We start from the raw sequence: 26,459 nt of genomic DNA, 5'->3' as shown, positions 1-26,459 counted from the left end.
GGTGAATGGATTTGGGGCAGGTTTGGGGTAGGGGTGGGGGGCTTGTGTGGAGACATAGACGTAATGGTGTACATTATCACATGCTGATGCCAATTTTTGCATAGGTATCGTGTGAGTCTCCTTCCGGAGGTATGGCTCTCCTACTGTGGAAAATGGGGCATGGTATTTCTGAAGCTGCAGTCCAAAACGCAGGAAACTGCCTTACACTGAGCCAGACCACTGGTGTATCTAGGTCGATGCTGCCTACTCTTATCGGCAGCAGCTCTCCACTGTCTCAGGTACCTGAGACCCTTTCAGCTGGAAGTAGCAGGGAATGAATCTGTGACATTCTGTGTATAAAATATGTGGCTCCTTTCCTAAATAAAATCAGTCTTCCTGATATTACCTGGCCTCTTGTAGTTTGTACATAGGAAGCTATCTTAAAGGCCTGGTTCAGATGTCGCAACAACCCAGGTTTTTTTTTAAACTTGGGTTGCTGTAAGTGAGTGCGCTGGTGCTAAACACGCAGGGAAACTCTGCTAAACCCTGGATTCCAACCTAGTTAAACCCTGGGTTCCAACTCTGGGTAGTCCCTCCCCTGACCAGCCAGAGATCCTGGTTCATACACAACGCTAAGCAACCCAGAGATGGCATGTTCCCAGGTTGTTTAGCCACTGCCACTTGGAGTGGGAGTGACTGGGCAGCATGCACCAGCCTGCTTGCTCGCTTTCGACACCCCAAGTTTTAAAAAAAAACCTTGCGTTTTCATGATGCCTGAGCCAAACCAAAATGTGAAGTTTATGCACCAAGTGGACTTATCTTTTATTTAGGAGTGCACACGTGTGAAAATGTTAACATGTAAACATGTCGGATGTAGGTTGCTGTGATGTCATTGCGCAGAAATAGGAAATGAAGACATTGACTTAAGGATTGTTTGTGATAACCAATTGGCAGTAAGTTCAGGATTGACCCAAGTGTTATTTCAGACAAGTCATATTTATCATGGAATTCATTACTCTAGCAGGTGGAAATGTCCTCTGTCTTCAATGGTTTCTCAAAAGGGATGAAGACAAAGGTCTGGTTCCCATGTAATACTAAGCCAAGATATAGCATTTTGTGCATGAGCAGGAAAGCACTCACGTGAAGCAGGGGCTCTAGCCCTTACCTCTCTCCTGCATGTCTGGAGAAGGAATAAACCAGAATTTAGCTTTACTTTAGCAGATTCCTACTTGTCATTAAGTGTGAACCAGGAATTGTGTTTTAAAAGAAACTCTAGCCAATTGCTAAACAAACCAAAGACAAAGTCTAGTTTGTTTAGCAGACAGGAGTTTCTTTTAAAAATGATTCATACATATGGACAAATCAGGAATCTGTTAAAGCAAAACTAAATTCTGGTGGGAGGAGAAGAGGAGGGGGAATGCGCGAGCCCAGCACTTTGCGTGGGCCCATTCCTGCTCGTACACACAATGCTCCGTTATGCTTTAGCCATGTTACTTGTGAACCAGCCCTTTCGTGGAGGGTAGGGCTATCAGTGACAATTAGACATGACAGCTAAATAGAACCTCCATGATCAGAGGCAGTGTATCTCTGAATACCAGATGCTGAGGGCAAGCAAGAGAGGATAGTGGCTTCCATCTTGCTCTGCTTGTGAGCTTCCCAGGGGCATCTGGTGGTGGGCCACCTGTAGAGGGAGTGCTGGACTAGATAGACCCTTGGTCTGATCCCCCATCGGGAGTTCTTATGGTTCCTTTGAAACCAGACAGAGATAGACTTCTTCCAAGGTTTTGTTTGTGGCACTACTGTTTGATTCCAGAACATGGTCTCAGACAAAATTTACAGATTATTGTTTTCAAATGTGTAAAACCCTACACTTCTGTTTTAGGACTAGTTGGTATGTACTGCAGCACTTTGGCAGAGAATCAGGAGGGGAAAACTGAAAAGGCTTTTCTAACTCCACAGTGAGTGGGCCTGGGAAGGGCTGTAGCTCAGTGTCACTTTGTATGCACAAGGTCCCAAGTTCAGTCGAACAGAGCTGAGGTAGCAGAGCTGGGAAACACCCCACGCTTTAAGGGGTGGAGAGAACTCCTGCCAGTCAGAGACGATACTGGGCTGCAGGACCAATGGATTGACTGGATGTGTGATCCTGGTTCAAGTCCTAGGAGCACAGGAAGCTGCCTCGTGCCGAGTCAGACCCTGGGTCCATCTAGCCCAGTATTGTCAACACTGACTGGCAGCAATGGCTCTTTAGGGTTTCAGGCAGGGATCTTTCCAGCCCTACCTGGAGATGCTAGGGATTGAACCTGGGACTTTCTGCATGCAGAGCATGTGCTCTACCACTGAGCTACAGCCCCTCCACAATAATCATAATAATATTTATTTATACCCTGCCTTTTTCCCAGTTCTGGGACACAAGGTGGCTTACAAAAATTAAAACATATACAATTAAAACTTAAGAAAATACACAAAAGTTAAAATATAAATTAAACAACAATACAATTAAAATATATTAAAACATTAAAACAGCATTTTAGCAGCTTACCCCCAGGTTCCAATTATGTCCCAAAGGCCTGCTGGAACAAGAATGTTTTAGTCTGCCTCCGGAAACACATCAAGGAAGCAGCCATCCTAGCCTCCCTGGGAAGGGTGTTCCACAGCCACCAAGAAGGCCTTCTCTTGGGTTCCCACCAAACATGCCAGTGATAGTGGTGGGACTGAGAGAAGGGCCTCCCCAGAAGATCTCAGGACATGGGCAGGTTCATAAGGGAGGATACGGTCTTTCAGATAACCTGGACCAGAACCATATAGGGCTTTATAGGTCATAGCCAGTGCTTTGAATTGTGCCCGGAAACAGACTGGAAGCCAGTGAAGCTGTTTTAACAAGGGAGTTGTATGCTCTCTGTAACCAGCCCCAGTCAACAGTCTGGCAGCAGCACTTTGAACCAACTGCAGTTTCCGAACACTCTTCATAGGCAGCCCCACGTAGAGCGCATTGCAGTAATCCAAATGGGATGTAACTAAGGCATATGTCACCATGGCCAGATCAGACATCTCCAGGAACGGGTGCAGTTGGCCCCTGAAGTCCTGAGCCACTCCCAACAGGGCAACCTCAGCATGGATGTTGAGGTCTCCCAGCAGAACAAGCCGAGGGGACTCCCATCACCGCCACCAAGATCACCCCGGCTAGCTCAGGAAGGGAGACTGTTGGGCAGCAGGGTGGGCGGTACACCAACAGAATCCCCATTCTGTCCTGAGCACCCACTTTTAAATAAACACACACAAATCCAGTAGACTGTGGCCCAGGGCACCTGGTGAGGGGGATAGTATCACAATAGATGACTGCAACTCCGCCCCCCTGCCCTCCAGGTCTAGCCTGCTGTACTACAGAAAACCCTGGGGGGACAAAGCTGAGATAGATTAACACCCCCAGCTTCATCCAACCAGGTCTCTGTAATACATGCCAGGTCAGCACGCTCATCCAGGATCAAGTCCTGGATGGCAGCAATCTTACCATTCACCGACCTGGCATTCTCCAACAGTATTTTCAACCCAGGGGGACTGCTGCCAAGGCTATCCAGGTTATTTGTATTGCGGGACCACTTGGGGACAACCAGGACCCTGTTATGGTCCCTTCTCCCCTGAACACATAAATGTCTCCTTCCACCATATCTCCCTCTGCCCTGTATAGTTGTGATGGCTGCTCCCTGTGTCCCTTCATCTCCCCTTTTTTTAAAGCACATTCCTCCCAACACCCCCCCACCCCTCCGTTGACAAGGGGCAGGCCTTCACCCTCATGTTGCCCTGAAGTGGCTCCCCCAAAGGGGTGAACGCCTTTGGTGTTGCCCCTTCGGTGGCCATTTTGCCCCTGCAGGAGCCTAGCTTTTATGCTCCCAGCCCAGGAAGATGAGACAATTGGGCTGGGAGGGGGTGGCAGTCCTGGGAGAAGCTGCTGAGTCAGGCCTTAATCCTGCGAAGAGGCAGCACTCACAGTGATGTGGTGGATCAGGAGTCCCAGGGGCAGAAGCAGAGGTCACAGCAAGCAGCAGTCTCCCTCTCCTTCCACCTTGCAGTTGTTCCTGGCTGGGGTCCTCCTCTCTCTTCCAAGGAAAGGTGTGGCTTTCAAAGCTTCTAGGCCAGTCTTCCTCAGCTTGGTGCTCCCAGATGTGCCGGACCAGAACTCCCAGCATGCCCCCCATCACTTGGGGTACTTCCAGACAGAGGCTCCTAGTGCTACTCATCCAAAGGCATTGCGCAGCAATTCCACCTTCCCTTCCTTAGCAGATTTTTGGTAGTAAGAAAAGAGAGGGAAGGAGCGATAGGTGGGGGGAAACAAGGGAGGGTTACAAATGGAAGACGACCATGTCTGGAGCCCCCATAAAATGCTGTGAATGAGGCAGGGCAATTGCACAATCACAGCCTTGCCTGGAAGCACCCTCTGTCCTGACTTTGCTTAATGGCTTTGGGTGCAAGTAGCCAATCCTTTGGCTCATTTCTCTACCTCTAAAATGGGGCAGCTAGAAGCCTCAGCACCCTTACGTGGAGGTTGTGAACATGACCCAGAGGATGTTAACAATTATAGGCCAGTGGCCAACATCCCCTTCCTGGGCAAGGTGCTTGAGCGGGTGGTTGTAGGACAGCTCCAGGCACTCTTGAATGAAACGGATTATCTAGATCCATTTCAATCGGGCTTCAGGCCTGGTTTTGGAACGGAAACTGCCTTGGTCGCCCTGTGGGATGACCTCTGCCGGGAGAGGGACAGGGGGAGTGCGACCCTGTTGATTCTCCTGGACCTCTCAGCGGCTTTCGATACCATCGACCATGGTATCCTTCTGGATAGGTTGTCTGGGTTGGGAGTTGGAGGCACTGCACTACAGTGGTTCCGCTCCTACTTGGATGGCCGATTCCAGAAAGTGGTGCTGGGGGATTATTGCTCTGTGCCATGGCAATTGTGCCATGGGGTTCCACAGGGCTCTATTCTATCCCCCATGCTGTTTAACATCTACATGAAACCGCTGGGGGAGGTTATCCGGAGGTGTGGGCTGAGGTGCCATCAATATGCGGATGACACCCAGCTCTACCTCTGTTTCTCATCAAAACCAGGTGAGGCAGTGGCTGTTCTGAACCAGTGCCTGGGCACGGTAATGGACTGGATGAGGGCCAATAAACTGAAACTCAATCCAGACAAGACGGAGGTACTGTTAGTGGGTGGTTCGTCTGCCCGGCTAGGTGATAATCAACCTGTTCTGGAGGGGGTTGCACTCCCCCTAAAGGATCAGGTTCGTAGTTTGGGGGTGCTCTTGGATCCAGAACTGTCACTTGAGGCACAGGTGAACTCAGTGGCACGGAGCACTTTTTATCAGCTTAGGCTGGTATACCAACTACGCCCTTATCTGGACAGAGATAGCCTAGCTACAGTTATCCATGCTCTGATAACTTCTCGTCTGGATTACTGCAATGCGTTATACGTGGGGCTGCCTTTGAAAACGGTCCGGAAACTTCAGCTGGTCCAAAATAGGGCAGCAAGATTGTTAACAGGGACTGGCCTGCGAGCTCATATTACGCCAGTACTTTTCCAGCTGCACTGGCTGCCGGTCCATTTCCGGGCCCGATTCAAAGTGCTGGTGTTAACATTCAAAGCCCTTAACGGCTTGGGGCCAGGTTACCTGAAGGATCGCCTCCTCCCATATGTGCCTGCCCGGACCTTAAGATCATCATCAGCGGCCCTTCTCCGTGAGCCCCTGCCAAAGGAAGTGAGGCGGGTGGCTACTAGGAGGAGGGCTTTTTCTGTTGTGGCACCCCGGCTCTGGAATGAGCTCCCTAGTGAGGTTCGCCTGGCGCCTACATTGTACTCCTTTCGGCGCCAGGTGAAGACCTTTTTATTTTCCCAGGCATTTTAGCTTTCTAAATTTTTATCTTTGCTGTTTTAAATCTGTATTTTAAATTCCTGTACTGCTGCTAGGTTTTATTGTGGTTGTATTGTTATATTGTGGTTTTAATGTTCTATATATTTTAAATTGTTTTATTGTGTGTTGTTTGGTTTTAGTTTTTGTGAACCGCCCAGAGAGCTTCGGCTATTGGGCGGTATAGAAATAAATAAATAAATAAATAAATAAATAAATAAATGACATCACTTAGTGATGGTAAAGAATGATATTGGGTTGGATCCAGACTTAGTCATGCTTAGATTAGACTCATTGTAATCAGTTGGACTTAAGTTAGACATGACTGACTTAAGTCCCATTAATTCCAGTGGGGCTATGCTAAGCATGACTAAGTCTGGATCCAACCCATTATATGATAATAATGAGAGAGGTCCATCTTCATGGCTGCTTATAGACATCTGGCACTCCAGGCTAGGCTGGAAACAAGTCCAGCCTGCCATGTTCACAATTAGCCAGCCAGCCAGCTAGCCAGCCAACCAATCAGTCTTGGAAATCGTATACTGGACCAAATACAGAAAGAAATGGAGCAACAGGAAAAAAAAAAAGGTCTCTGGCCAGTCTGGTAGCTTCCATGATGCTACTTTGTGGTAAAAGTTTTAGGCATCCTCATGGTCAGCAACTGCTCTCCAGCAATTATAAATTAGCCAGTCTAGGAATTTCTTGAAACTCTATGCTTAAAAGCTGCACCTTTGCCTCCCCCAAACAAGGACTCACCTGCTGCCTCTGTGATGCTTGTTCCTCACACATTTAATTACCCACAGCCTGGTATAGACTTGGGATCCCATGAATCTCAGCTGCAGATTCCATCCTAGAAATCATGAAAGTTGGCCCAGAATTTGCAGAATCTCAGCTTTCCTTTGGGTGGGCGTGTTATGAATCAAATTCCTAATGGTGGCAAATGGGCAGCTGTAAATATATGCCTAGCAATCTATCGACAGAGACAAATTGACTCTTTTGTATCAATATGAATCACTTCAAGTGTGGAATTTTGAGTTTCTTTGGCACAAAATTAGTATTTCCTTAGTGAGGTTTGTGTGTGAATACGCTTAGGTTTTTGTGTGTGTAGTGTATGAACAACCCTGCTCGTTAATATCTGCAAAAGCATTATCAGTTCCCTGCAGAAACCATGCTGTCACTGTTAGCCATAACCTTGGTAGGCAAAATAATGAATTGTTCTTGGAGGGGTGAGTAGGTTGAAAGGATGAGAAAGCAAGAAGGAAATTTGAGCCTGCCTGTAAAGTCCCTTGCTCTGAGACAAGGGACAAGCAGTTGCAGACTTGGAGGAAGTGCTGAATACTTGGAAAGTGTCATTCTCTGGAATTCCCAGAGGGTGGGTCCTGTGTTGTGTACACTAGCCTTGTCCCATGCTGGCTGGGGGATGCTGGGAGTTGTAGTCCCAACACCTCTGGGAGGCACCAGGTTGGGGAAGGTGGGCATAGAGCATCTTATGAATCCTGTTCGTGCAAAGCTCATGACAGAACGGAGCTGTTGTGTCTCAAGGTTCCTCCCTGTTGTCACTGCTGTTTTGTGACTCATACTTTATCATGATTTATTACAACAACTTATATCCCACCTTTCTGCAGCAAATGAACTGAAGGCAGCTTACAATTTAAAAATAGAAACACCAAAATTATAAACAAAACAAAGGAAATCATTGAAATAACATAAAGAATGCAGAGTTGCTGGAATAAAAGTCTGTGGGCAGTGATGGGGTACCTACCTACCTGCAGAGGCTGTTGCACAGCCTGAGCACTAGAACTGAGAAGACCCACCTCAGAGGGCAAGGGAGTGGGGGACATGGAGGAGGGCCTCCAAGGTGGAGCGGAGTTCCTGGGCAAGTTCATTCTGGAAGAGATGGTTCTGGAGAATACCTTGGCCCAAGGCCATTTAGAGCTTTAAAAGATAAAACCAGCACTTTGGATTGAGTCACCACCTTGAATGTATATTGCACCAACAACTGCGTGCATGGTGCTGTACAGGTAGACCCTGACACCAAAGAACTTCTCTTTCTCTCCTTCAACGAAGCCCAACCTCTGAAATATGGGTGGGTTCCCCTCCAGACATAAAAGAAAATAAGATTTGGAAGGTTTAACGTAATAAAGCTCATCCTCCTGCCAGCAGCAAGCCATCTAAAATATCTTTGTTGGGTAAAGATAGAACTGCCCATTTTCATCTCCACTCATGGAGATCCTTGGAAATGGCTTTAGGAGATAGGTCATTAAAAAAAATAATTGATGAACATTCCGACACTAGCAGCATCTCTACACCAGCCTAAAATTCCGCATTTAAAACAGGGCTTACTGTTTCCGTTTTAAATGCAGGATCACACTACTCCCCTTTTCACGTGCTTCCATTTCCCCTGCCCCTTCCCCCCATATCTGAGTCTTCCATTATCTTTCACTGATTTCACTCCTCTTCTTGCACTTTTACTCTTTTCACGGAGGAAATTGAAATGGAATACAACAGGATAGTTTGATAGCTCATTATCTGCGATCTATTTAAAAATGGAACAAAGGTCATTTAGTGCAGAAGACACCTTGAATGACATAAAGAGCATGTAAAGAGCCCGCAAACTTCCATGAAGGAGCAATCTTAGTCACAGGATAAAAGCCCGGTGTGAAGGAGCCCTAGTTCCTGCCTTCATCCATCCCCCACCCCCTGCTGCCTGGAGCAGGTTTCTTCACTCTGTATCCATGAAGCTTACTTTGGAGCAGGCCCTATATCCATGAAGTTTACTGGGTGAGCTTGAGCTAGTTTCTGTTTCTCAGTCTACTCCACCTTGCAGGATTTTTGGGAGGATAAAATGAGGGCAATCCCACACCACTCTGAGCTCTTGGGAAGAAGGATGGAATAGAAGCATAAGAAATAATAATAATAATTAAAAATTGCAGCTGGTAGATTCCTTCGCAGCTAGTTGCTTTAGCACATGCCTCTCAAAGTGTCTCATGTTAATAAGACTAAGGATCACCATGCATTGTACATATATCTAGACACTCTTTTTTAATGGACATTTTCTTTCTATTGAACCTATACCAAAACAGGAAGGCTAATATGCTTTTCAGGTTCTTCATGTGGTGCTGACTCTCTTATCCAGGACAGACACAGATATCATCTTGTTCCTCCTCCAGATTGCGGAAACCTATGCTTTCCTACCAAGAGAAGCTGTGACCAGGTTCCTGATGAGCTGCACTGAGTGTCAGAAAAGGATGCATTTTAACTCCAATGGCGTGGAGCCCAAAGGTAAAGCCCGGGAAAGCAGTTGCCTCAAAACAGTGGGGTGGCCCTGTCACTCCCTTGCTTTTGGCGGGTATATATTCAAATCATTTAGCATGGGATAGTTACACCTCTTAAGACCTTCTCTGCATGCTTCTGTACTTGTGATCACCCAAAGGCTTTAAACGTAACAGCTTAAATGGGCAGCACTGGCAGAGGAGAACATAGTGGCCTACTCAAGATAACTGTCTTCACTTTGCAGGATCAGATCGTTATGTCCCAGAGAAATAACTCCTATTTTAAAGGCTGACTCAGATTTTTACATCTTGAAAGCTGCAACTTCAGAAGAATATTTTAGGATTCGTGCAGAATGCCCACCTGCCAGCTTTAGTCTGGCATTTGCCAAGGTTCATGAGAAGGATCTGCAATTAAGTTTGTGTGACCAAAGCTAATCTGCACAATAAAAGTGGCCCTCTGCCTTGTGATATATTGTGCTCCTTAGCCCTGAGCAAGTCTTCTTCCTTTGCTCTGTTTCCTCTGCCCATTGCAGTAACAATCTGGCTACAGCTGTTATGGCCAGACAGGGGCTACATTGCTTGTATCCTCCACAGTTCACAAGAAAAACCTTGGCAAGAGTGCCTCTTCTGCAATAGGAGCCCCTACAAATAAACCAAACAAGCCCACACTTAAAAAAAAAAAAAATCCTTCATATGCAAGCTTTTGCCACTGCCAGAAGGGACATGGAAAAACAAATGCCTTTTTGTTTTAAAGCTTCATGCTGTCCGTGCAGGGAGAAGGTGATGATGGAGGCACTCTTGTCACCTGTGGAGGAGAGATGGATAAGATTTTATTTGATTATCAACTTTCACAAAGGACATTGGCTAGCTCCAGTAGCATTCACCTACTGGGAAACCCAAGGAACTCCAACTAGACACAGAACTAGTCCTCTATGTTCTCTTGCAATGCTGCTTGCCTTCTTGATCTCTCACTGGTTTGAGAGGATACTTCTGACACCAGGTAGCCTTTCTACAGTAAAGAATGGTGTTGTTTAGGCACAAGGGCCTAGGTGGCCAACACTTCAAGGTCAAGTGTTAGCAGCCTTAGTAAACTGCACTTTTCTTGTTCAGTCGTTAAGTCGTGTCCGACTTTTCGTGACCCCATGGACCATAGCACGCCAGGCCTTCCTGTCCTCTGCTCTCTCCTGGAGCGTGCTCAAGTTCATAAACTGCACTTAGTCTACGCCATAGGCTGGAGAATAAATGTGAATGAAGCAATGAAATGTTATGGGTGAGAGGAAATGTCAGATCTGGGCTGTGACTAAGCATCTACCCTAGAGCAGGGCTGTGCAACTTGTGGCTCTCCAGATTTTTGGCCTACAACTCCCCTCAGCCCTAGACAGCATAACCAATGGTGAGGGATGATGGGAATTTAAATTGGAGGGCCTTAAACTGAATCCTATGGGGAGGGAGACATAAAGTTGAGGGTAACTGAAGGCTCATGCACCACAATGGAGAGAACAGCTCTAATAGCGCCCAATAACAGTCTTCAGAAACATGTAGGAAGAAAGCCAGACTACAAAGCACATGGTCTTCGATGTCTATACACTAATGCCCAGAGTATGGGAAACAAACAGAACGAACTTGAACTCTTAATACAGGAGGGAAATTATGACTTGATAGGTGTAACTGAAACTTGGTGGGATGACTCCCGTGACTGGAATACAGCAATTGAAGGATATAACTTGTTCAAAAAGAACAGGAGGAACAGATATGTTAAAAATACATATCTCTGCACAGAAATACAGGAGGATGAGCTTGGTAACCCCATCGAGAGCATCTGGGTTAAAATAAATGGAGCAAAGAATAAAAGGAACATGGTGGTCAGAGTCTACTACCGGCCAACCAGTCAAGCAGAAGACAAGGAGGAAACTTTTGAAAAGCCAACAGCCAATCTTTCAACGAAGCATGATGTAGTAGTAATGGGGGACTTCAATTTCCCCAATATTTGTTGGGAGACAAATTCTGCAAAACATGCCCCCCCCCCTCGAGATTCCTCACTTGTGTTGCTGATACTTTCCTCTTACAGAAAGTAGAGGAAGGAACTAGAGGATTGGCTATCCTTGAGTTGATCCTAACCAACAGAGATGACTTAGTGGATGAAGTAGCAGTTACAGGAACTCTGGGGGAAAGTGACCATGTTATACTTGAGTTCTTGGTTCTAAAGGAAGCAAAAGCCCATGGAGCCAAAGGCATACCCTGGATTTTAGGAAAGCCCATTTTAATAAACTCAGAACAATGATAAGGAAGGTCCCATGGCAAGCGACTCTAACGGCAAATTGAGTCCAAGATGGGTGGGAGTTTTTGAAAAAGGAAATTCTCAACACACAGTTACAAACAATTCCAACAAGAAAAAAAGGTGGAAGGCAACAGAAGAAGCCAATGTGGCGTCACAAAAAGCTTAGAGATGACCTGAAAACAAAAAAGGACACATATAGGAAGTGGAAGGAAGGCCAAGCCACAAAGGAAAAGTACAGACATGTAGCATAGAATTGCAGGGATGGCATGAGGAAGGCTAAACCTGAGAACGAGCTGAGTTTAGCGAGGGATTCTAAAAGCAACAAAAAGGCTTTCTTCAGATAGTAAAAGACAGAGGTGGTTCAACTATTAAATAAGGATGGCAAAATGATAACAGATGACAAAGAAAAGGCAGAAGTGCTCAATTCCTACTTTGGCTCAGTCTTCTCTCGAAAGAGGGTCTATGACTCCCCTGGCAAAGGTGAAGTACAGGCTGAAGGAGCAGGATTGCAGCTTGACATCAATAGGGATATGGTCAAGGAATACCTAATTACTTTGAATGAGTTCAAATCTCCAGGGCCAGATGAACTGCACCCTAGAGTAATAAAGGAACTGGCAGAAGAACTCTCAGAACCACTGTCTATTCTCTTTGAGAAATCATGGAGGACGGGGGAAGTGCCAGATGACTGGAGGAGGGCTGGAAGACAGAAACAGAATTCAAAGTGATCTTGATAGCCTGGAGTGCTGGGCAGAAAACAACAGAATGAAATTTAAAAAGGATAAATGCCACGTTATGCACCTAGGAAAAATAAACCAAATGCACAGTTTCAAGATGGGTGGTACTTGGCTCAACAGTACCACAAGTGAGAAGGATCTTGGAATGGTTGTTGATCACAAGCTGAATATGAGCTAACAATGTGATGTGGCTGCAAAAAAGGCCAGTGCTCTTTTGGGCTGCATTAATAGAAGCATAGCTTCCAAATCCCGGGAAGTACTAGTTCCCCTCTACTCAGCACTGGTTAGGCCTCACCTGGAGTACTGTGTCCAGTTCTGGGCACCACATTTTAAGAAGGATACAGACAAGCTGGAGAGGGTTCAGAGGAGGGCAACAAAGATGATCAGGAGACTGGAAACAAAGCCCTATGAGGAGAGACTGAAAGAACTGGGCATGTTTAGCCTTGAGAAGAGAAGACTGAGGGGAGATACGATAGTGCTCTTCAAGTACTTGAAAGGTTGTCACAGACAGGAAGGCCAGGATCTCTTCTCGATCATCCCAGAATGCAGGACACAGAATAATGGGCTCAAGTTACAGGCAGCCAGATTCCGGCTGAACATCAGGAAAAACTCCAGACTGTTAGAGCAATACGACAATGGAACAAATTACCTAGGGAGGTGGTGGGCTCTCCCACCCTGGAGGCATTCAAGATGAGGCTGGACAACCATTCGTCAGGGATGCTCTGACTTGGATTCCTGCATTGAGCAAGAGGTTGGGCTCGATGGTCTTATCGGCCCCTTCCAACCTGACTATTCTATGATTCTATGAATTGTAGGCGAAATCATCTGGAGGGCCACAAGTTTCCCAGCCCTGCCATAGAGGGTGTGTTCTCTAAACCAGAGGCCCTGCAGTCAGTTTCTAGAGTCTGAAGGGCAGCAGGTGAAGCGTACTGCTGTGTTGACCAAACAGGGCTGAAAGGCTTCTAATATTTATACCAGACCCAGACAATCCAGCAGCTTTATACTCCCTACCAATCAAAGGGGCTGATGTTGCACACCACTGTTCCCTTCTCTTCCTGAGGGTGGCTCTGATTCCTGAGTGTGGACGGTCCCCAGTAACTCACTGTGCTCAATCTCAGCCTCAGGCCCAGAGTCCTTGTTTAGTATCTGCTGAAGAGAGAATGCCACTGAGCACTCGTTACTGGCTTTGATGCTGATTTCCCATCGCACACAGAAGTCAGAGCAGAAAGACATTCTGTTGACATTCAAACCCAGGTCCCCAGGGCCATGCTGAGAAAAACAGTGGGATTTATACATTATTACTAGCTTGAATGAATGAATGATCATCTTCAGTTTGCAAAAGCATGTTAGAGCCCTCTTCACATTTCTCCTCGTACACCAGGTGTGTGCATGTGCTGCAGGGGCTGAGGCCGAGAGCGGAAGGGCAGCCCAGTCGCCAGGCGATGGCGGCGTTTTCCCTGGCCTCGTGGGGCATTGTGAGGGAGGCAGGCAGCATTCAAGGGCTAGCGCAGCCACCTCCAACCTGGCACCCTCCAGCAGGGTTGGACTACAACCCCCATCATCGCCAGGCCCAATGTCTGTGGTGGCTGTGGATGATGGGGTTTATGATCCCATACAGCTGGAGGACAACAGGTTGGGGAAGCCTGGGCTAGAAGCAGACAGGTGAGGGAGGGTTCTGTTGGAGCTCGGCCAGGTCCCTGGAAGCTGAGCCTGGGAGGAAAAAGAGAGAAGATGGGAGAGAAATGTGGGGCCCTGCTGCCTGAGGCTTGAGTGGGGGCCCTGGCCCAAGAATCCTGCTGCGTCTTGCCACAGCTTGGTTCCCCCACATCAAAACAACTACCTCCCTTCCCTTCTATCCTCTGGTCGTTTTTGTTTGTTGTCTACAGATACAATATGTAGGTAAGACTTTGGCAGGGGCCTGTTGTATTTTTATTTTGCTTATTTTATTTATTTTAAATATTTATAAGTCAGTTTTCTAGAAAAAGTCTTTTCAAGGTGGTGAACAACAATATAAACATTACAATGAAATCATAATATTACATTATATTAAAAATTTTAACGTTTCCAAAAATACAACAGTAAGCAGCAGTAGTATAGGGTTCTACCCTTAAAGGCAGCCTAAAATAATTTCTATATATATGCCAGTAGAAACAATTTTTCAGCAGTGTGTCCAATAAAAGCACATCAGTTGAAAGCCACTTGAAAGAGAGAGGCTTTTAAAGCCTTTTTGAATGCCAAGACTGAAGGAGCCAACAGTACACCTCTTGGGAGGGAGTTCCAGAGAGGAAGGGCTGCTACTGAAAAGGTCCTGCCTCTGGTGCCCACCCGTCTTAAAGGTGGTCCAAGGAGAGGGCCTCTGGTGCTGATCTCAAGGCATGGGCAGGTTCATATGGGTACTGGTGGTCATTCATTCAACTGGTCCCTAAACCGTTTAGGACTTCAAAGACCAAGACTAGCACTTTGAATTGAGCCCAGAAACACACTGGTGACCTACTCTACTGGTACAGAATTGGTGTAATGTGTTCAGACTGCCTAGCCTCAGAGAGCACCTGAGCAGCTGCATTCTGTACCAGCTGAAGTTTCTGGGTCATCTTGTACAACACCTAGCATACTTTTAAATAATAATCCTGTGAAGTGGGTTTAGCTGGGAGATGGTGACTTGCTAAAGCATCTGATGGTCTGCTACATCTTTTGTAGCAGACTGGGATTTGATCTTAGGGCTTCATGTCCATACCTGGCCTGTCAAAACCCTTGGGAGGGGCTGTAGTTCAGTGGTAAAGCAGAAGGGTTGCATGCAGAAGATCTCAACTACAGTCTGGGGCATCTCCAGTTTTAAAAAAGGATCGGGAGCACAGATGGCATGTTAGCTAGTGAAACATACCATCTGTCTTGATCTGTTTTCTGAATGACCACCTAAACCCATATGAACCTGCCCATGTCTTGAGATCAGCACCGGAGGCCCTCTCCTCAGACCACCTTTAAGATTGGTGGGCTCTAAAATAGATCTATTTTAATGGTGATTTGAACCCTAGTTGTTGGAGCAGGGGAGCCACCAGAAGCGCCTACCTGCATATGTGGTGGAATTGCCCACTGGTGCAAAGGTTTCGAGTCCAGGTCTTTCCGTTCACCAGTATAGCACTATCTGCAAAGCTGGGACTACTATCTCTTTATATGGACTCTACCACTCAAATAAGACATAAAGAGCTCCTGACTTTTTTCTGAACAGCAGCCAGGTTTGTCATAGCTGCTAACTGGAAATCAGCAAATGAACTTTCTCTTATCCTATGGAAACAGAAAATCTGGGACCTTGCACTAATGGAGAAACTCAGGAAACATCTTCAGGTACAAAGAGGCCAGGTAGAAATTGACACTTCTTATGGAATATGTTATCCATTTATTCAATTTGCTGATACTGAGAAGAATACATGACAACCTCCTAAGACACATGGAACTCTATGGTGTGATCTGCTAGGATGATGAGTGATAACTTTATCAGATGATATTACTTGTATGAAATAGAGATCCTGAGTGATCAGAAAGACTGTAAAGAAATTGACTCATGTGGTGTACTGAAATGTGTTACTGTTCATTGTTACTTTGAAAAATAACAAGTGAGCCTAGAAAGGCCCTGTCTGGCAGAATAGGCAGTCCTGGGCTGAGGGAGAAGCTGCCTGACCTGGCCTGACGCATTTTCTGATGCTCCGTTCTGCATTGCATTGGCCCTAGGGCCAAATTGGATATAACGGGGGTAGCCATGTTGGTTGTTCTCATGATCCCTGCCTGCTGTCTGTTACCCAAGTGCTTTTCTCTTAGCCCGACACCGATACTGGAAGTGTGTCAGGGTCAGGGAGCAAAGCACCTGACGCAATGGAGCACACGCAATGGAGCACAATGTGGGACGGTTCTGTTCCCCTAATACACCTTTTGTTGCAAAGATTAGACATAACCCCCACCCCTGTGCACATGCACACATAGAGGCATAGGCTTTATATGTGAACAGGGAAGACATGAGAACAAAGAAATGTGGCAGCTGTCATCGTGCCTAGGTTGGGGCTTACGTTTGGGGCACAGGTGACGATGCAGCAGTTTTTCAGCCTTGCTCACAAAATACATTTTTCTTCTCCTGCTTACTTATAGAAAATGAGCCTCCTTCCTCTCTAGTATCTGGCATCATTGACTACAACATGCCCCTCACCTCCACCTATTTGAAACAAATGAAGCTGCGGGTCATGAATTCCCAGGAGCAGGTGAGCTGCTTTTTCTCATCATCTTATCAAAGCGGTCTTATTCCAGCAAGCATGTGGAAAGTATATCATGGCAGTTCACCAATACCCTCATTAGGACTAAACCCTATGCAGTCCTTTAAACCACACAGAACAGGCTGGATGGAAGGAAGGAATAGCTGTGTTCCGGGTGAAGTTGTGGTGTTTAGCTCAGTCTTAAGTTGTTCACAGGGGGATGTTCTTGCAGGCTAATTGGACTAAAACTGTGCCTTGTGCAAAAGATCTCGGGCTCCACCAAGAAGAGAAGCAAATGGAGTTCTCTTCTTTGGAGATATGAAAACAAGCAGGTAGCTGACTCTGTCTCTAGTAGTAAGTGGAACAAAGCTGGAAAATAACTTTAGTGAAACATAGTAGGTTCTGAGCTGATCGAAGTGGGATCAGTTGGAGGGCTGGATTTTGTTCACCTTTAGACTGAGTCCCATCTCTCTGTGTGGCAAAAGGACTGGATGGCATATTCTTGACTATTTCAACCTTCTTCTCGACTTTGCTGTAACAGATAAGTCCAATTAACTGCAGCTCAACCTAGACTAAAGCTAAATGTGAAAGGACTGAAGCTAATATACACTTTTAAAGTGAAAAGAGCCGATGGGTGGATTTAGCTAAACAACAGAAGCAGTTTTAGTTATGTTTCTGGGGGCATGGAAGGGCACAAAATGTTTTAAACTAAAGTGTAATTTAGCCACATTTAAAGCAGGTGAGGCCAAACTACACATGTTGGACAGTTCTCTAATTGGGAGCAGAGGATCAGTGGAGGGGAAGGGCTTTTAACCTTTTATTTTCCTGCTGTTTGTCCTCTCCAAATCCATCCCCTTCCCAGCTGCTTTTCTCCTCATGGAGAGGGGACTGCTCTGTTTGCCTGTTTTGGGAAAAACTGCAGAGAATTTTGTAGCACCTTAAAATCTAACACATTTATGATAGCACTGTGTGTGTACATATGTGTGTGAGAGGTTGTTTCCTATGACCAGAATTTACCGTACCTGAAAATATGCCATAGAGCAGGCGAGAACTTGTATGTCCTAGTGTTTGTTCATTTTTTAACTTGATGGATCTGAACACAATGGATCAAGGGCAGTGACTGAAAGAAAATAGGAAATTGCCAAGGTTCTGTTTTTTGCCTGATGAGAGCTGGCAAGAATGTATGGTGTATGTTTGGAAGGAATGTGGTTTGTTACTTCTGGGTTTCCATGAAGCTTCACATTTATTTGTAGGAAGGAAGAGAACTTTCTCCTTTTTTTTGTTGAAGCACATAATAAGCCAAGCCAGGCTTAAAGAGGGTCATTTTGTTTAGGATGAAAAGCGCAGAAAGTATCAGAGAGGTAATCTGTTAAAATGGACCGATCCCTCTCAATCACCTTGGCCTGAGTTTCAACCAAATGTTTGTAATGTTATTGTTGTTTTCTCTCTTATTTGTAACCTGTCCATTTGGTGTCTGAAACTCTGAAACTGAGGCTCTGAAACTGGTTGTTTCTGTCTGAGGGGTTGCTGTGTCTGAGACTTTGTTAAGCATCCCATTTTACTGCTGTGTCCTGATGAGTGAGACCCATGCATGTTTTGTGGGGTCTTTTTCCCTCCCCACAAAGATGTGGGGGAGGCGTTTCACTGGGCTATGGCTGGTTGTTTAGGTTACCTGGATGTTTTGGTAGAGAGCTTTGACTAGGCTATGCTCAATACCGTCTGGTTGCCTGCTCCAGTCAGAACTCCTATATTAGAATCACACCATGTTTACATGCTGGGATACAATCAGGAGAAAGTCAATCAAAAAATATTAAAAATAATAACACTTTCTGTAGTCCTGCCCAGTGAGTCTATCCAGTTGATGTATGATGCCCTTTCCTCTCTCATCCCCTCACTACCTTCCCTGTACTATGTTTGAAGTACAACATTTAGGAATAGAATCATAGAATAGTAGGTTGGAAGGGGCCTACAAGACCATTGAGTCCAACCCCCTACTCAATGCAGGAATCCAAGTCAGAGCATCCCCAACAGTTGGCTGTCCAGCCTCATCTTGAATGCCTCCAGTGGGGGAGAGCCCACTACCCTTCTAGGTCATTGGTTCCATTGTCGTATTGCTCTAACAGTCAGGAAGTTTTTGTTCATTTTCAGATTCTGGCTTCCTGTCACCTGAGCCCATTATTCCGTGTCCTGCATTCTGGGATGATGGAGAAGAGATCCTAGCCTTCCTCTCTGTGACAGCCTTTCAAGTACTTGAAGAGTGTTCTCATATCTCCCCTCAGTCTTCTCTTCTGAAGGCTAAACATGCCCAGTTCTTTCAGTCTCTCTTCATAGGGCTTTGTTTCCAGTCCCCTGCTCACCTTTGTTGCCTCCTCTGAACCCTCTCCAGCTTGTCTGCATCCTTCTTAAAGTGCGGTGCCCAGAACTGGACACAGTACTCCAGATGAGGCCTAGCCAGTGCTGAGTAGAGGGGAACTAGTACTTCCCGGGATTTGGAAGCTATGCTTCTATTAATGCAGCCCAAAAGAGCATTGGCCTTTTTTGCAGCCTCATCACATGGTTGGCTCATATTCAGCTTGTGATCGACAACAGTTCCAAGATCCTTCTCGCTTGTAGTGTTGTTGAGCCACATATCGCCCATCTTTAAACTATGCATTTGGTTTCTTTTTCCACGGTGCAGAACGTGGCATTTATCCCTATTAAATATCATTCTGTTGTTTTCTGCCCAGCGCTCCAGTCTATCAAGAACACTTTGAATTTTGTTTCTGTCTTCCAAAGTATTAGCTATCCCGCCCAATTTTGTGTCATCTGCAAATTTGATCAGCATTCCCTGCACCTCCTCCTCCAAGTCATTAATAAGAATGTTGAAGAGCACTGGGCCCAGGACTGAGCCCTGCGGTACCCCGCTCGTTACCTCTCCCCAGTTTGAGAAGATCCCATTGATAAGCACTCTTGGAGTCCAATTCTGTAGCCAACTGTCAATCCACCTGATCATTGTTTCATCTAACCCACTTTGAGCTAGTTTGCTCATCAGGATATCATGGGGCACTTTGTTGAAAGCTTTGCTGAAGTCGAGGTATATGATGTCCACAGCATTCCCACAATCCACAAGGGAGGTTACTTGATCAAAAAATGAGATCAAATCCATCTGGCAGGATTTGTTCTTGACAAATCCATGTTGGCTTCAAGTAATCACTGCAGTTTATTTTATTTCATTTCATTTCATTTCATTTATTTTATTTTATTTTTATTTATTTCATTTCTATACCGCCCAATAGCCAAAGCTCTGCATTGTTTTCAAGGTGCTTACAGATGGATTGCTTTATAATCTGCTCCAGAATTTTCCGAGGGCTTGATGTCAGACTGACTGGTCTGTAGTTCCCATGTTCCTCCTTTTTACCCTTTTTGAAGATAGGGACAACATTAGCCCTCCTCCAGTCATCTGGCACTTCCCCCGTCCTCCATGATTTCTCAAAGAGAATAGACAGTGGTTCTGAGAGTTCTTCTGCCAGTTCCTTTATTACTCTAGGGTGCAGTTCATCTGGCCCTGGAGATTTGAACTCATTCAAAGTAATTAGGTGTTCCTTGACCATATGCCTATCGATTTCAAGCTGCAATCCTGCTCCTTCAGCCTGTACTTCGCCTTTTCTAGGGGAGTCATAGACCCTCTTTCGAGAGAAGACTGAGCCAAAGTAGGAATTGAGCACTGCCTTTTCTTTGTCATCTGTTATCATTTTGCCATCCTTATTTAATCGCTGAACCACCATTTCTTTCCTCTGCCTTTTACTATGCACGTAGCTGAAGAAAGCCTTTTTGTTGTTTTTAGCATCCCTCACTAACCTCAGCTCATTCTCAGCTTTAGCCTTCCTCATGCTATCCCTGCAATTCTATGTTACCTGCCTGTACTCTTCCTTTGTAGCTTGGCCTTCCTTCCACTTCCTGTATGTGTCCTTTTTTGTTTTCAGGTCATCTCTAAGCTTTTTGTGATGCCACATTGGCTTCTTCCGTTGCCTTCCACCTTTTTTTCTTGTTGGGATTGTTTGTAACTGTGCGTTGAGAATTTCCTTTTTTAAAAACTCCCACCCATCTTGGACTCAATTTGCCGTTAGAGTCGCTTGCCATGGGACCTCCCTTATCATTGTTCTGAGTTTATTATAATGGGCTTTCCTAAAATCCAGGGTATGCCTTTGGCTACACTCGACTTTTGCTTCCTTTAGAACCAAGAACTTACGTATAACACGGTCGCTTTCCCCCAGAGTTCTTGTAACTGCTACTTTATCCACCAAGTCATCTCTGTTGGTTAGGATCAACTCAAGCATAGCCAGTCCTCTAGTTCCTTCCTCTACTTTCTGTAGGAGGAAGTTATCCGCCACACAAGTCAGGAATTTCCTGGAGGGGCCATGTTTTGCAGAATTTGTCTCCCAACAAATATCAGGGAGATTGAAGTCCCCCATTTCCACTACATCATGCTTTATTGAAACATTGGCTATTTGCTTTTCAAAAGTTTCATCCTCGTCTTCTCCTTGATTGGTTGGCTGGTAGTAGACTCTGACCACCACGTTCCTTTTATTCTTTGCTCCATTTATTTTAACCCAGATGCTCTCGATGGGGCTACCAAGCTCATCCTCCTGCATTTCTGTGCAGAAATCTGTATTTTTAACATGTACTGCAACCCCACCTCCCTTTCTGTTCCTTCTGTTCTTTTTGAACAAGTTATATCCTTTAATTGCTGTATTCCAGTCATGAGAGTCATCCCACCAAATCTCAGTTATACCTATCAAGTCATAATTTCCCTCCTGTATTAAGAGTTCAAGTTCGTTCTGTTTGTTTCCCATACTCTGGGCATTAGTATATAGACATCGAAGACCATGTGCTTCATGGTCTGGCTTTCTTCCTACATGTTTGTGAAGACTATTATTGGGCACTATTAGAGCTGTTCTCTCCATTGCGGTGCATGAGCCTTTGTCCATTGTTACCCCCAACTTTACGTCTCCCTTCCCCATAGGATTCAGTTTAAAGCCCTCCTGATAAAGTTCTTCATGCTGTGGCCAAACACATTCTTCCCATCCTTTGTGAGGTGCAACCCGTCCCTTCAACGGTCCATCTTCCAGGAAGTATAGCCCGTGGTCCCAGAATCCAAAGCTCTATCGTCGGCACCACCTTCGTAGCCAGTCATTCACCTGGAGTATTTTTCTTTCCCTTTCTATCCATCTTCTAACTACTGGAAGGATGGATGAGAAAACTATCTGGGCCCCAAAGTTTTCTTGAGTTTCCTTCCCAAAGCTTCAAAGTCTGACGTGATTTCTTCATAGCTCTGCTTGGCGGTATCATTACTTCCCACATGGATGAGAAGAAAGGGATATTTATCAGTGGGTTTTATGATTGCAGGCAACCCTTCAGTCACGTCTCTAATCCGTCCTCCTGGGAGACAGCATACCTGGCGAGTCCACGGGTCTTTGCGACATACTTGGGTTTCGATCCCATGCATCAAGGAGTCTCCCACTACGACTACTCTTCTTGTTGTTGTAGGCCTTGGTTTCATCGCTTCTGCTTCACTGACCTTCAGCCTCTTGCTCGCTCTCATGCAGGTTCCCCTGTAATTCTTCCTCTGCAGGCTGTCCTCCAGTCTCATCCCCAAGTACCTGGAAACAGTTCCCTAGTTCCACTGCCTCCACTGGTGCTGAGTGTCTTCTTGTTCTGCTCCTAACTGTCACCCTTTTCCAAGGAGTATCCTCTACTGCATTTTTCCTCACCTCAGCAGTCTCCTCTTCTGCCTCAGCTTGCTGTTGCTCTTCTAACTCCTGTACTTCGCTTTGCTGCTGTAGTTCCACCATTCTGTCCAAGAACTCTTCGTGTTCTCTTATTCCCTGGAGGGTCGACAGTCAGCGCTTCAGTCCTCTTACTTTTTCTTCCAGCAGTGTGATCACCTTGCACTTGTTGCAGGTGTAGGCCATGTTGATCTCAGGCAATCAAACAAACATGGTACACACCTTGCAGCTCACCACCACTGGAGAGTTTTGTCCTTTCATAGTCTCTTTTCCCTTTTTGTGTCTAGCTTTCTGGTTGTTCTAGAGTAGCCTGTGCCTGGTTCTCTACTCACTGGAGGTTAAAAACAGAGTCCCACTGGTATGGAAGTGTGTGTAACTAGACAAACATTTAAAAAAAAAATGAAAAAAAGGATAAAAACAATAAATAAAAAAATGAAAAATAAAAAAATGTTAGGGGCCTCCCCCTTGACCTCCCCTGGCCCACTCCTGTTTGCTCCCCCTGTTTGCTTGCTCTGATCACTCTCTCTGGGAGCTTGCTTGCTTCTGTAGTCTCTGTGCAACAATTATGGGAGCAACCCACTCACCCCCACCCCATCTTTGCTAGATTCAAGACAGAGCTGAACAAATGTATGAAGGTTTTGGTCTTCTATTGTAATGTCTGAGTGTAGCCCAGTGGGATCAGAGAGATAATATGATATTTCCACCCACTTCTGTCATTTAATTCCCAATTCCATAAGTTAATTACATGCAACAAGTAATTAACTTATGGAATTCTGGTCCACAAGATGTTGTGATGGCCATTGGCTTAGATTGCTTTAAAATGGATTAGACAGATTTGCAGGGGAAAGCTCTGTCAATGTGTGTAGGTCACAAGAGCTAGAATCTGAGAGTCAGAGTGGTCATTCTAGGCCGCCTAGTCCAACTCCCTGCTCTATGCAGGGAAACCAGAGCTAGACCAACCCCAACAGATGGCCGTCCAGCTCCTGCTTGAAGATCTCCCAGCAAGGGAAAGCCCCCTTCCAGGTAATTGGTTCCATTGCTGTAGGGCCCCTTCTGTTAAGGAGTGTCTCCTAATGTTCAACCTAATGACCTCCATGCTAAATGGGCCTCCCTGTTCAGAGCTTGGGGTCAGGGGCGAGCAGTGGGCTGCCTTCATGCTGTGATTGTGGGCATCCCAGGTGTATCTCACTGGCCACTGTTGAGAACAGAACACTGGACAAGAGCAAACTTTGGTCTGATCCTGCAAGACTCTTATATTCTTATGAGTGCGCAAACATAACCGAGTAACACCTTTTCTTAGACAGTAATCTGAGTGAAAGATCATATCTGGGGCAGTGAAGACATTGTTCTCCCGTGTCAGGATGCATCATGACCATGGGGGCTCTATTTCTCCCTCCTCTGATGTGAGGATTGGCTCACTTGTTTTGAGTCATGGGGAGTAACCGCCCCCCCCCCCCATTCTGCTGTGCACCTGCTTTTTAATGGTGGCGTTCAAGGGATTATGAAGGGCTGGTGGTTGGGTGGTTCTGTCTTATTGTGGGCAAACGGATGCAGTGGCCTTTTGATCCCTTCAGTCCTGCACTTCCATGAGAAGTAGGCTAGTGCGCTTGTGCATCTCATTTCAGTACAGGTTGTGCAGGATTGAGCCCATTATTGCTTTTGTGGTATATTAGCTGCATTCTAGTCTGGAGTTTGGAAATCAAAGTTAAAGTGAATATCAAAACATTTTTGAAGCCTTCTTCAGTGGCAGCCAAGATGAGGTCATTTTGTCGGCATATGGCAGTAGCTGCTGTTGGAACTCAAATACCTTATATCCTTGGTTGGCTTCCTGCTGGTTGCTATGGATTTGCAAGTCCCATGAGTGCTATTTTAAGGGACAGAATTGCCACAGCAGGTCCTGGCCCTTCCTCTCCTAAATCCTAAACTAAGGGCTTGGGAACCTGTGGCCCACCAGATGTTGTTGGATTCCATTTCCCATCAGCCCCAGCCAGCCTGGTCAGTGGTAAGGGATGCTCCTAGTAGTAGTTCATCAACAGCTGGAGGGCCAAAGGTTCCCTGCCCCTGTCCTAAATTCCCCTCCGACTTCTGTAGAAATTTGGGGTGTGTTAAGACAGGAGGGGCATCACACTTGAGACAGGGAGAGTGGGAAGATTGGATACCCCAGAAGCCTACTGAAGTGAGTGGGTGCTTAACATCGCTTCGTGGTGGTGATGATTAATGCCTCGTGCTCCCCCCAAGGCTAAAGGTGCTTCTATAGTGTGTGTGGGAGAGTCTTGATTCTGTGATTCCTACTAAACATTTACTTGTGCCAGGTGTATGTTGTGTTGAACTGAACACAGGTGTAAAACAGTTGATGTTGATTTATCTGTTTGAGTTATATGCCAGCTAATTGACAAATGACGTCGGAACAGTTTACAATAATTTTATTTATGTATTTATTACAAAATTTACATATCACTCCATATCTAAAACATATTCTGGAGCAGTGAACTTAAGAGGTAAAATAGTAAATTGATAAAAAGATTAAAACAATGAAAGATTTTAACAACAGAATGCCAATTAAAACCGCGGCTGGTCAGTTAAGGAACACTTCCTGGAATAGTGCTCTTGTCAAGAGGTGCTGGAAGCAACACAGCGTTGGCACCTGCCTGACCTCCAGGGGCAGGGAGTTCCAAAAAGGGGGGGCCACCACACTGAAGGCTCTTCTCCAGGTGGACTCCAATCATACCATAGGTCCATGTGGAACCATCAGGAGCATACCTATTCATTACAGGAACATAACTATTCATAACTATTATGGGGTCAAACAACACAAACTGTCCTTCCCCTTACATAATATGATATTCCTACAAAACTTTCCTCTTCAAAATCATTATTTATTTGATTTATGTCCTGCCTTTCAGATCCAGTGTTGATCCAAGGTAACTGATCATACACACAGAAAGGCACCATCGAGTACCTTAAATAACATGAGCTTCTCAGCGGCTTTCAATACCATCGACCATGGTATCCTTCTGGGCTGCCTCGTCGGGATGGGACGGAGGCACTGTTTTACAGTGGCTACATTCCTTCTTGGAGGGGCGGACTCAGAAGGGGGTGCTGGGGGACTTCTGTTCGACTCCCTGGCCATTGGCCTGTGGCGTTCCTCAGGGTTCCGTTTTGTCCCCCATGCTATTTAATGTGTACATGAAACCATTGGGAGAGGTTGTCCGGAGTTTGGGGATTCAGTGTCACCAGTACGCTGATGACACCCAACTCTACTTTTCCTTTCCATCTAATTCCAAGGAAGCTGTTGTGGTGCTAAACCGGTGTCTGTCGGCAGTAATGGACTGGACAAGGGCAAACAAATTGAAGCTTAATCCAGGCAAGACAGAGGTGCTCCTGGTCAGTCAAAGGTAGATCAGGGAATAGGGATTCCACTTGTGCTGGATGGGGTTACACTCCCCCTGAAGACACAGGTTCGCAGCTTGGGTGTACTTCTGGATTCAGCCCTGAGCTTGGATGCCCAGGTTTCAGCAGTGGCCAGGAGTGCATTTGCACAGTTAAAGCTAGTGCGCCAGCTGCGCCCGTTCCTTGAGATGTCTGACTTGGCCACAGTGACACATGCCTTAGTTACATCCCGTTTGGATTACTGTAATGCGCTGTACGTGGGGCCTCTGAAGAGTATTTGGAAACTTCAGCTGGTTCAAAGAGCTGCTGCGTGACTGTTGCCTGGGGCTGGCTACAGGGAGCATACAACTCCCCTGCCAAAACAGCTTCAGTGGCTCCCAGTCTGTTTCCAGGCACAATTCAAAGTGCTGGTCATAACCTACAAAGCCTGTACGGCTTGGGTCCAGGTTATCTGAAAGACCATATTCTCTCCTATGAGCCTACGCATGCCCTAAGATCTTCAGGGGAGGCCCTTCTCGTGGCCCCGTCCCCGTCACAGGCTCACCTGGCGGGAACGCGGGAGAGGGCCTTCTTGGTGGCTGCCCCAAAGCTCTGGAACTCCCTTCCCAGGGAGGCGAGAGTGGCATCCTCCTTGCCATGTTTCCACAGGCAGGCAAAAACTGTTTTGTTCTGGCAGGCCTTTGGGGATAGATAGTCTGGACCTGTGGGAACATAATGGAGTGGTACTATTGTTTATACTGTTGTTGTCTTTTAAAATTCTGATATTTTATACAATTTTAATATTATTGCTGCTTTAATTATATTTTTAACTTTTGTATATTTCTATTTATATGTTTTAACTGTACAAGTTTTTGATGTTGTAAAGCTGTCTTGAGTCCCAGTATTGGGGGAAAAGGCAGGATATAA

The 26,459-nt window shown here is 45.9% G+C and overlaps 1 protein-coding gene across 1 annotated transcript in view; it reads left to right on the top strand.

The window, feature by feature from the left end:
* The window catches only part of NOL4L (nucleolar protein 4 like), a 163,498-nt gene that overhangs the window by 68,630 nt on the left and 68,409 nt on the right, over positions 1–26,459 (top strand). Inside the window, exons 3-4 of the mRNA XM_084854573.1 lie at positions 9,047–9,158; positions 16,298–16,407. Coding sequence (XP_084710699.1) covers positions 9,047–9,158; positions 16,298–16,407 — 222 coding nt within the window. The remainder of the gene's footprint in view (positions 1–9,046; positions 9,159–16,297; positions 16,408–26,459) is intronic.

This window comes from Heloderma suspectum, chromosome 4 (genome assembly GCF_057233095.1).
Source record: "Heloderma suspectum isolate Gila_16-S chromosome 4, 16-S_ref, whole genome shotgun sequence".
Classification (NCBI taxonomy): domain Eukaryota; kingdom Metazoa; phylum Chordata; class Lepidosauria; order Squamata; family Helodermatidae; genus Heloderma; species Heloderma suspectum.
Note: the sequence above shows the minus strand (reverse complement) of the source record. Positions and strands in the feature narration are given on the sequence as shown.